The sequence below is a fragment of the Chiloscyllium plagiosum genome, unplaced genomic scaffold (assembly GCF_037043375.1).
Source record: "Chiloscyllium plagiosum isolate Xiang-an unplaced genomic scaffold, Cpla_swu_hap1 HiC_scaffold_23, whole genome shotgun sequence".
Taxonomy (NCBI): Eukaryota; Metazoa; Chordata; class Chondrichthyes; order Orectolobiformes; family Hemiscylliidae; genus Chiloscyllium; species Chiloscyllium plagiosum.
The window spans coordinates 18,836,475-18,848,138 of record NW_028270161.1 but is presented as its reverse complement, the minus strand read 5'-3'; the positions used below and the strand labels follow the sequence as shown (position 1 = coordinate 18,848,138).

General features: G+C 41.9%; 1 protein-coding gene across 1 annotated transcript in view; it reads left to right on the top strand.

The window, feature by feature from the left end:
• Positions 1–11,664, top strand: part of smo (smoothened, frizzled class receptor) — a 43,118-nt gene that overhangs the window by 15,123 nt on the left and 16,331 nt on the right. Inside the window, exon 7 of the mRNA XM_043713986.2 lies at positions 9,991–10,083. Coding sequence (XP_043569921.2) covers positions 9,991–10,083 — 93 coding nt within the window. The remainder of the gene's footprint in view (positions 1–9,990; positions 10,084–11,664) is intronic.

The window sequence follows — 11,664 nt, the reverse complement described above, 5'->3', positions numbered from 1 at the left end:
TTTGATGACATAATATCAAGTCATGTAGTCACTAGTACAGTGGATAACTGTCAACTCTACAATGATATCAATGGTCTGATTTGAGTGAGTGGAATTGTGGCAAAAGAAATTCAGTTTGGAGATGTATGAGCTTATGCATATGATGAGCACATAATAAATGGAAGGCCATTAAAGGGGTAAAGGAACTGGGAGATCTTGGGAGTGCATGCCCACATGTGGCAGGAGAGATTGATATAGTGTTATGGAGGCGTATAGAATACTTTATTGGATAATGTTGTCAGGAAAATATTACCACGCTCAGATAGATAGTGGGTCAAACACAGTTTATTGACAAAAGTTTTTGGGAGAAGTCAAGTCCACAAAGAGGTGCCTGGACTTCTCATCGAATACAGCTTGGGCTGGTTTATTTATGCAATTTTATGAATCTACAAGTTACATGTACATTTTGCAAGAAACTGTCTTTGTTCCCGATCGTTCTTATCAGCAGATGTTCCAGCTTGATAGCTTTTGTCTTCCTTGATTTGTACACCAGGTGTTAATTGCTGCACTCACAAGCTCTTCCACAAGTGCGTCCTTGGCCATTATCCTCCTTGATTTGATTTGCTGCACTTCCATTCACAAGTTACAAATCTCATGCTCATTTTGTGATTCACTCGCATTATTACAGATAACTATGGAGTCTTCCTGAGGTATTACCATGTGTTAATTACATTGTTACAAATCTTAAATATTAACTCTTTACTCTCCATCTTCAGATAAGGTATAAAACACGAAAGCAGACATAATTATTGTGTACAGTTCTGATCGTCACACTACCAGAAGGCTTTGGAGAGCGTACAGAAAAGATTTACTAGGACGTTGCCTGGATTGGGGGATTTTAGCTGTAAAGAAAGGTTGGAGAGTCACAATAGCAGTATTCAGGAATGACCTGGACAAATACATGAATAGGAAGAGAATAGAGGGATATGGATCCTGTAAGTGAAGACCATTTTAATATGGAAGGGCAAAATATGTTGGTGCAGGCTTGGGGGGGGGGGGGCCTGTTCCTGTGCCGTATTATTCTTTGTGATGCTGGAATAGTATATAAATGCTGTTTAGGCCACAGCTGGAATAGTGTGTTCATTTCTGGTCATTGCATGACAAGAAGGACACCTTTGCTGAGTAATGAGATTTACATGACTGTTGCCAGAGCTTAAAGATTTCAGCTATGAGGAAAAGTAAGATAGGGTAGGGTTGTTTTCCTTCAATAAGAGGAGGTTGAGAAGTATCCAAAATTATGGAAGTCCAACATAGGGTAATAGGAAAGATCTGTTTCCCTGAGCAAATAAGTAGCTTACCAAGCGGTATATATTTAATACAATGAGTAGAAGGATAAGAGGAAGCATGAGGAAAATCGTTTTCAACTATTGTATGTTGCATGAATACCATTTGTTGCCTGGTTTAGTGGTGGAACAGAAAAGACACCTATTGGATTCAAAATGATAACTCAGCTTCTGTCCCCACAGATGCTGCCAGATCTGCTGAGTTTCTCCAGCAATTTCTGTTTCCACTATGCTTTATGTTCTGTAACTTTTTTATTCATTTCCAGTTTTTAGTAGTTGCAGTTACTTTTAAATAAAATGCTAGAATTCATTATTACCGCAGAAATAACAAGAGATTTAGAGAAGTTTAACACAATCAAATAGAGTCAAGAGTCACTATTATTTGGTAAAAGGAAAATCATTTTTAAAGGATTTGCTAAAGTTCCTGGAGAATTTAACAAGCAGAATTGATAAAGTGGAACCAGTAGATGCGGCTTATTTGGATTTCCAGAAGGCAATTGATGAGGTGCACATAATGAGGTGCTCAAGATTGAAGCTCACGTATAGGGATATTGTATTAGCATGGATTGAAAATTGGTTAATATACAGAAGACAGAGTTGAGATTAATGGAGCATTTTCTTTTTGGAAAGACATAACTTAGAGTGCCACTGGGCTCAGTTCTAGGGGTTCAAATATTTACAATCTATAAGAATGACTTGGATGAAGGGACAGAGTGTAACGTATCCAAATTTGTTGTTGTTAGAAAAGTAGATGGGAGGGCATGTTGGGATGAAGACATAAAGAATCATAAAGTAAAATTTTGCGTCCTGTATTTAAGGAAGGATGTTCTGGCCTTGAAAAGGATCCTAAGAATGAAGGGCTTGTCATATGAAGAGCACTTGAGGACTCTAGGTCTGTACTCGATGGAATTTAAATAATGGAGGTATCTCATTGAAACTGACAGTATGCTGACAGGCCTGGTTAGAGTGGACATAGAGAAGATGTTCCCATTAGTAGGAGAGACTAGGGTGCAGGACACAGACTCAGAGTGAAGGGGTGACCTTTTAGCACTGAGATGAGGAGAAATTTCTTCAGCTATAGGGTGGTGAATCTGTGGAACTTGTTGCTGCATAAGACTGTGGAGGCCAAGTCATTGAGTGTCTTTAAGACTGAGATAAATTGATTCCCTTACTAATTAAGAATCTAAGGTTAGGGAAAAAAGGCAGGAGATGGGGTTGAGAAACATATTAGCCATGATCAAATGGCAGAGCAAACTCAAACTGCTGATTGGCTTAATCCTGCTCCTGTATTGCAGTGATTATAGTGTCAGGCCAGGTGGATACTATAGAAAATCAGTTTCCTGATTGGGTTGTTAATCCAGTCCAACAGAGACCCCTGACTGAGAGCTAGCTCTAAGACAGCTGGATCAGTGTCGAGTTTCTGCGTGTAAATAAGGGTGACTTGGTGATGGTACACCAGCTTCTGTAGAGTTACTTCAGTGGTGACGAGAGCAAAGCATGCTCCTGAAGAAATTGCTTACAACAGTCATTTCTGAATTGGGGTAAGCATTTCTGGCATTATGTTGTTATTTGGGAAGCTTGACTCGTCCGATCCTGCCATTGAAGACTGGGACCAGTATGTAGAAAGATTGCATTTTTTTTTCTGGACAAAGAATATTGGGGCAGATGAAAAGCAACAATTAATTCTTCTGACAGCTTGTGGAGCTTTGTAAGACAAGCCTTCCAGTATAGGTAGCATCATGGTAAACCTTCTTTGCACCCTCTCCAAAGCCTCGTATCTTTGCTATAATAGGGCGACCAGAACTGGACACAATATTCCAAGTGTGGTCTCACCCCAGGATTTTGTAGAGCTGCAGCTAAACCTCGCGGCTCTTAAACTCGATCCCCCTGTTAATGAAAGCCAAAACACCATATGCTTTCTTAACAACTCAATCCACTTGGGTGGCAACTTTGAGGGATCTTGAACGCCAAGGTCCCTCTGTTCCTTCACACTGTAAAGAATCCTGTCTTTAACCTTACATTTACCATTGAAGTTCAACCTTCCAAAATGCACCACTTCACATTTATCCAGGTTGAACTCCATCCGCCATTTCTCAGCCCAGCTCTGCATCCTGTCCATGTCGTGCTGCAGGCTGCAATAGCCCTCGATACGATCAACGGTACCTCCAACCTTTAGTGTCATCAAAATTTACTAACTCACCCCTCAACCTCCTCATCCAAGTCATTTATGAAAACTACAAAGAGCAGAGGCCCAAGAACAGAGCCCTGCGGGATACCACTCACCACTGACCTCCAGGCAGAGTACTTTGCATTAACATCCACTCTCTGCTTTCTATCAGCCAACCAATTCTGAATCCAGATAGCCAAATCTCCCTGTATCCCATACTTCCTGACTTTATGAGCCTACCATGGGGAACCTTATCAAATCCTGAACAGAAGGACTCTAACTCCACAGCAAAACCCCAAAACAAAGCCAAGCCTTAGCCAAACTTTAGGATCCAGACCAGCAAACCACTTTTGTCGCTGCTAGTATGCAGACTTGAGACAGCAAAGGAGTTCCACCAGAACGAAATTGAGTAAGAGAACTCATAGGCTGGTATCCAGGAGAGTGCACACCCTAGAAAGTCTACCTGTATCTGGTTTGGAACAGTTACATTGGTTCTGATTTGAATATGCTAAGCAACCAAAATAAATGTCTGGTTAAATGGTCATCTAGTTCTAATGGAGGTCAATACCAATGTGGCCATTACAGTGATTACTTCGCTCTGGACTCGAACCCTTAAGTTTGTGTAAGATCTCAGCTAGACTGAGAACTTGCTAGACTGAGAACTTATACCATGGATCTAGGTTAAGGGTTTACAGATTAAGGGTAGAACTTCGGTTCTGGTTTCTTAAAGAGTAGCAATTGTTTCAGTTGCCACTGATTATAGTGAAAGGCACGGACACAAACCTTTTTAATGGGGCAAAATTGGTTGAGAAAGATTCCCCTTGATTGGCTCAATATTTTTCGAATAGAAAATAACTGCCTGAGTGAAATCCGAACTAAATACCCAGAAGGTCTAGGGACTATCAAAGGAGCCAAAGCCACCTTGCACGTTGACCAGGAAGCAATTTCACGATTCTGCAAGTCCTATCCAGTGCCTTACATACACAAGTGGAGATAGAAATCAGAAGACTGGAAAGTGAAGAAAACCAGTCCAGTTTGCGGAATGGGCAGCACCAGTCATCCTGATTGCAAAGCTTGACAGGTCTGTTCGCCTTTTTGTGGGGATTTTAAATACACAGTAAACTACTTTTTTTGCAGCTGGTTAAATACCCATTCCTTTGCTTAGAGGATTTATACACAAAGTTGGCATGGGGAGCTGTCCTTCACAAAGCTGGATGTGAGCCATGCGTACTTGCAAATTGCAGTTAGATGAGGATCCCTAGAAGTATGCTACAATTAATACCCATAAGAGTTTGTATCAATATACAAGACTGCTATTTGGGTATTGTCAATCTGTGCAATATTTCAGCAGATGAAGGTGAACATTTTACAAGATTGCCATTTAGCTAAATGATGTGGTACTAACAGTGAAGCCCAATAAGAAGCACTTGGACAGAGTCCTGAGACATTTCTCCAAGGTGGGTGTATGCCTTAAGAGGGAAAATTGTGTGTTCCAGGCACCCCAAATGACCTACTTGGGCTAGAGAGTGTCCCGACTCCCACGTCTGTACCAGGGTGTAGGTTTATTCTTTTCCTGGTCAATTATTACAGTATGTTCATACATAACCTGGCATCCATCCTGGCAGCTTTGCATAAACTTCAAAGAAAGGGTCAGCCCTGGAAATGGTCATGTAGCCAAGCTATAGCTTTCAGGGAAATGAAGAAACAGCTATCATCGTCTAAGGTGTTGGCACACTATGATCCTGAGCAAGATCAAGTATTGACATGGTGCCTCCCCATAGGTACTGGGGTAATATTAGCTCACGGGTGACCCAGTGTAGAGGAATGCCCAATAGTGTATGAACATAGAACAATACAGCGCAGAACAGGCCCTTCGGTCCTCGATGTTGCGCCAACCTGTGAACTATACTCAGCTCGTCCCCCTACACTATCCCAAAATCATCCATGTGCTTATCTAAGGATTGTTTAAATCTCCCAAATGTGGCTGAGTTGACAACATTAGTAGGTAGGGCATTCCACGCCCTTACCACTCTCTGCGTAAAGAACCTGCTTCTGACATCAGTCTTAAATCTATCACCCCTCAATTTGTAGTTACACCCTCTCGTACAAGCTGACGTTATCATCCTAGGAAAAAGTCTTTCACTGTCTACCTTATCTAATCCTCTGATCATCTTGTATGTGTCTATCAAATTCCCCCTTTAGCCTTCTTCTTCTTTCCAATGAGAACAGATCCAAGTCTCTCAGCCTTTCCTCATAAGACCTTCCCTTCAAATCAGGCAACATCCTGGTAAATCTCCTCTGCAACTTTTCCAATGCTTCCACATCCTTCCTGTAATGGGGCGACCAGAATTGTACACAATATTCCAAGTGTGGCCGCACCAGCGTTTTGTATAGTTGCAGCATGATATTGCAGCTTCAGAGCTCAATCCCTCTACCAATGAAACTTAACACACCGTATGCCTTCTTAACAGCACTATCCACCTGGGTGGCAACTTTCAGGGACCTATGCACATGGACTCTAAGATCCTTCTGCACATTAATACTACCAAGAATGCCTACAGGACTTTGGCTAATGCAAAGTGTAAAAACGTCAGATGGAGAAGGAAGGTTTTGCGGTCAAATTTGGATTCAGGACGTTCCACCAATACATTTACGGACATAAATTTGTAATAATAACGGACCACAAATCCCTGCTAAGTCTCCTTAAAGATGACAAGGCAGTGCTGCACGTAGTTTCAGTCTGAATTATTGCAACACCGTCCAAGAGGCCAAGTAGTGAGTGCAGATGCATTGAGCCCATGTACTGCCACTGGAAGAGTCCATAACGGTTTTAAAATTTTCTGGATATGCTTCCAGTCACAGCTGACAATATCAGATTTTAGACGCAGTGGATCCAGTCCTAGCAAAACTGAAACAACTGGTAGTGATGGGGAATCCAAAGGGCTGTCACAACCAGAACTGAAACATTTTTGGACCCAGAGAGACCAGATCATAGTAGGAGACAGCATTTTATTATGGAGAGCAAGAGTGATTGTCGTGAGCAAAGGTTTCTGCCAGATAGTGGCTAAACTCCACGTGGGTCATCCAAGTGTTTCCAAAATGAAAATGTTGGTGCGAAGTTATGTCTGCTGGCCAGGACTGGGTTCAGACATAGCCGCATTGGTTTAGCATTGCCCTGTGTGCCAGCAAGGACAGAAATTACTGCCACCAGCTCCCCCAAACTTGTGGGAATGCTAAGTAAACACTGGAATCAGTTACACATAGTCTATGCAGGTCATTTCATGGGCTCAATGTTCTTAGTCATTGTGGATGCCCACGTAAAGCGATTGGATGTGCGTAGAGTTCATTTGTCAAACACTGGGATGACGACAGAAAAACTGCATGCATCGTTTGCAAAACACGGACTCCTGGAAGTGTTGGTCACAGGTAACAGGCCATCATTTGCTAGAGGCAATTTGAATATTTCCTAAAGTTGAATGGCATTTGAATTATAAGGCCATACCATCTGTCATCCAATGGTCAGGCAGAAAGAGCAGTCCAAAGTTTGAAGGCAGGTTTAAAGAAACAGCCGACAGATTCACTAGAATAACAACACAAAAAGAGACTGCAAAAAAGATCCTGAACTTCCAGTTGCTTGCCACTTCAACAACACCCTGTTCCCTGGCCAACATCTGTCTCAAGCTTGCTGCAGTGCTCCAGTGCAGCTCAGCGCAAGCTGGAAGAACAACAACTCACTTTCTGCTTGAGGATCCTGCAGCCTTCTGGACTCCGAATTCAACAACGTTAGGCTTGAGCTCTCCCATGTCCTTACCCCTACCCCACACATCAGGCCTTGTTATCATACCAATGTTTGCTATTACACACGATGCATTGTTAGCCACTAACAGTCCCCATTCATAGCTATTCACCCACTTAAACAGTTTGTTATCCACTCCTTTGTCTGTCCAAATGCTCTTCTCTCTCCTTGGGCTCTATCCCTACCTATTATTTAATCCTTATCCCCTCCTGTCATCCTATCTTCTTCACATAAACCAACATTTTACAACTTACCTTCAGGTCTCAGGAAGGGTCAGTTGACTTGAAATATTAACTTTGATTTCTCTCCACAGATGCTACCAGATTTGCTGAGCTTTTCCAGCAATTTTTGTTCTTGATTTATAGCAAGCCCAGTTTGTTCTTCTTTTCTCACCAGACACCAAGGTGTCCTAGTTCCTGCTTGATTGTAGGACTACTACTCATGCAACTACAGGGATAGTTCCAGTAGAGTTGCTAATGGATAGAAGACTCCCCAGTGGTTTAAATCTGATCTTCTCGGACTTGGGAGAGAGGGTGAAACAGTATCAGGAATGCCAATACCAGACACTAGACTCTGCTAAGCGAGAGAGAGATAGGAATGAAGTTCGGTGTAGGAACCACAGGAATGGCCCTGTACAGGTAAGAGGCATGGTTGATGTGAGGTCAGGTCCAGTGACATACAAGATTCAAGTAGGTGCGATGGTCCTAAACAAGCACATAGACCATATCTGAGACAGAGTTTGTGGAATGACTTGGTGCTTAAATATTCTAGGAGGAGCTACAAGAAAAAGAACAGGCCTGTGCCCTATGACTCAGAGGGGGTGGGGTGTAGTGATTGTAATGAGGTCAGTCAGATGGACCTCATAGAATGAGAGTTCCCCTGATTATGGTTGTTAATCTGAGTCCTGGCTGGCAGATAAGAACAGGAGTGTTCTGTGGCGCTGTGGAGTCCGTGGACCATGTATATATTGGGTGTGGGCGTTTGCACTCCCTTTTTGATTTCCTTAAAAACCTTCTCCTCTGTTTTTGGCTGCACTTCAGTCCCACGCTCCTGATCTTTGGGCACCCGGTACGGAGGAGGGAGGGCAGGTCTGAAGACCTCCTCGTGGGTCTGCTCCTGGGCCTGGCCAAACTGGCCATCAACAGGTCCAAGCAGCGGGCCGTGGAGGGGGTCGTTAGGGCCGACTGCCTGCCCCTCTTCCGCGGTTACGTTAGAGCCCGGGTGTCCTTGGAGAAGGAGCATGCGGTGTCGACCAACACCCTGGAGTTGTTCAGGGAGAGGTGGGCGCCGCAGGGAGTGGAGTGCATCATTTCTCCCTCCAACTCTATTTTGATTTAGTCCCTACCCTCCCCTTCACTGTTTTGATCACACAGCACTGTCCTTTGATGTGAAGGGCAGTGTTTGTCACTGGCCACCCGGGTGTTTTCCTATCTTCCTGGTGGTGGAAATTGAATAAAGATTCGTGCACTTTGTGTCTTCCACTGTGTCTCACACCTGCACACACACACCATGGGTGCTGGGGATAAAATAAACACTACCGCACTTAGGTGGTAGTGTGGGGGTTAAAATAAAAGAAAAAGGAAAAAAAAAGAACAGGAGTGTTGAAAAAGAAAAAAAGAACAGGAGTGTCGGCCACTCGGGTATTTTCCTATCTTCCTGGTGGTGGAAGTTAGGTGGTAGTGTGAAAAAAAAGAACAGGAGTGTCAGACATCCTGAAACCCTGAGGGAGCTAGATCAATGTCAAGGGTTTTACACATGTAAGTAAAGGGTGACTTGGTAATGGGATATTGGTCCCTGTGAAGTTAATTCATATATGGTTAATCTACAAGGGGATACAGTTGTCTGAGTGAGTGGGAGGGAAAAGACTTGGCAGATGAAGCTTAATATAGGAAAGTGTGAGGTCATGTACTTTAGAAGGAAGAATAATAAGGCAAACTATTATTTTAATGGAGATAGTCTCCTCAAAGAAAAAGCAGCAGAGAGGGATCTGAGTGTTGTTTTGTATGAAACACAAAATGTTAGCATGCAGGTGCATCAAATAATTAAGAAGACAAATGGAATTTAGACCTTTTTTTTGCTAACCAGTTGAAGTTTAAAAACATGGAAGTCTTGTCACAACTGTACAGAACATTGGTGAGGCCACACTTGGAGTACCATATATGATTTGGGCCCCCGTATTTAAGAATTTATACTGTGGCCTTGAGGCAGTTCAATAGAGATTAAAGAGGATGATTCCTGGCTCAAAGGGGTTGACTCATCAAGAATGGCTGACCAAGTTAGTCCTTTATTCATTTGAATTTAGAAGAATGAGAGGTGATCTGAGGAGGCTTGACAGTGTAAGTTTTAAGATGTTTCCACTAGAATAAAATCTTGAACTAATAAAAGGGGACATTCATTGAAAACTGCAAAGGAATTTCTTCTGTCTTATGGTAATGAATGTCTGGAATTCGTCACCTCACAATTATGGAAGCTAGATCACTGAAAATATTTAGAGGAGAAAGATAGATTTTTGAAATATTAGAAAAGTGAGGGTTTAAGGAGCTGGCACTAAAAAGGAGTTGAGGTCTGGGGCAGATCAGCCATGAATTTATAGAATGGTGGGGCAGGCTTGAGGAGCTGAATAGCGTCCTCCTGCTCCTGTTTCTTGTGTTCTTACATTCTAAATGTTGCAGACTCATTTCAGTTGCCTACTATTTCTTTTACAGGTGTCATGACTCTATTTTCAATTAAAAGTAACCATCCTGGGCTCCTGAGTGAGAAAGCAGCCAGTAAAATCAATGAAACAATGCTGCGTCTTGGTAAGGGCTTGGCAGCATGAGGACTCACCTCTTTATATTCAAAAACTATGTTAATTCTCTGATGTGTAACTTGAATTTTCCACTATTTGGCATATAACCTCGGTTGTCAGCATACCAGAAATTAAATATTTGCTGGAATGCACTGCCAGAGGAGTTGGTGAAGGCAGATACAATAGCAACTTTAAGAGGCTTTTTGACAGATATATGTATTGGCAGGGAATAGAGGGATATGAAGAGCAAAGAGGCAAAAGGTTTTTAGTTTAGAAAGGCATTATGTGTTGGTGCAGTCTTGGCGGGGCTTATAGTGCCTTTAAGAAATGTGTTCTGACCTGTTTCTCTTGCAGAGGGGTGTTGTCACAGTCGTGCTGAAATTACTCCTTCAGGTAGTTTATAAACAGCTTTGAGTTCTTCCTGGGTGTTTCCTTTTAAGATAAAAGAATCCTGAGTGGGGGGAATCAGGCTCACATAGACCCAAAAGGACTTTAGTTTTGCTTCAGTTGGTAGGTTTTGCTGGCTGCTGGAGCTGAAAGCTTGAATTTACTGCAGCTAAAGTGAAGTATTAGAGAGGCTTCCTCTTTTTAAAAAAAGTAATCAAAAGGACAGATTGTTTCTTTGAGTTTCCTTTCTACTGGACTGAATTGCCTTTGCCAAGGATGTGTTTATGAGATGCTGCCTGTATTGGACCAGTTGATGATTTGTGGTTATATGATACATTATCTTGTTAAGTATTTCAATAAAGTTATGCCAGTTCTTCATTTTGTGGTATTTTAACTGTGTTGTAAGAACAAAGTGTGCTTTGATTTTAGTGGTGGACTAATCAAATCATATCTGAAACACAGAACCTTAAACCTTTTAAAAGTATAAAAGTTAGGGTCTAGGCTATCTTCATAATATACTATAGGAGGTCTGCTCTGGTCCAGAACATTCTGCTGTAGTGTTTATTGTTCTTTATTCATCTCCAGCACTTTGCCTGGAGCAAAATCAGGAAAAAAGTTTTTTTAAAAAAAATGTCTTTGAACATTTTTATTGATTAATTATTTTATTGGAAATTAGTAGAAAAGGCTTTTGACAACTTCATGACTAATTCAGTTGGTTTGCAGTGAGCTTGTTTGCTGTCCAGTTGACTGTGGGATTGAAATGGAGCACGAACCAATGACATGGATTGAGAACAGGTGGACATATTGTGAAACTGGCAGAATTGGGAAACCTATGTGATTACCATTTGAATGAGGAGGCAACCAATTTAAGGATGTTGCTTGATAAATGTTTGGTTGCCATTTTATTCAGAGTGGTATGAATGGAATTCGGCAAAAGCCATGTTTAGGTGTGTATTTCTAGCAAAATGTTCCTATTTTTTCACTTGCCCTGTTTAGACACAGATTAGGGCTGTCAATCTTCCAGGATTATCCTGTGGACTGCAGAAATTAAAGATTAATCTCCCAGCCACTTGCTCCAGCAGTTCCAGAGAGGAAAAAAAAAGACACACAAATGAACTTTCACACATTTGGTTATTGCTATAAAAATATTAGCTTGAAGGTTGCTTGACAGTGAAGAATTATTCAATTGATATCGAAGAGTTAA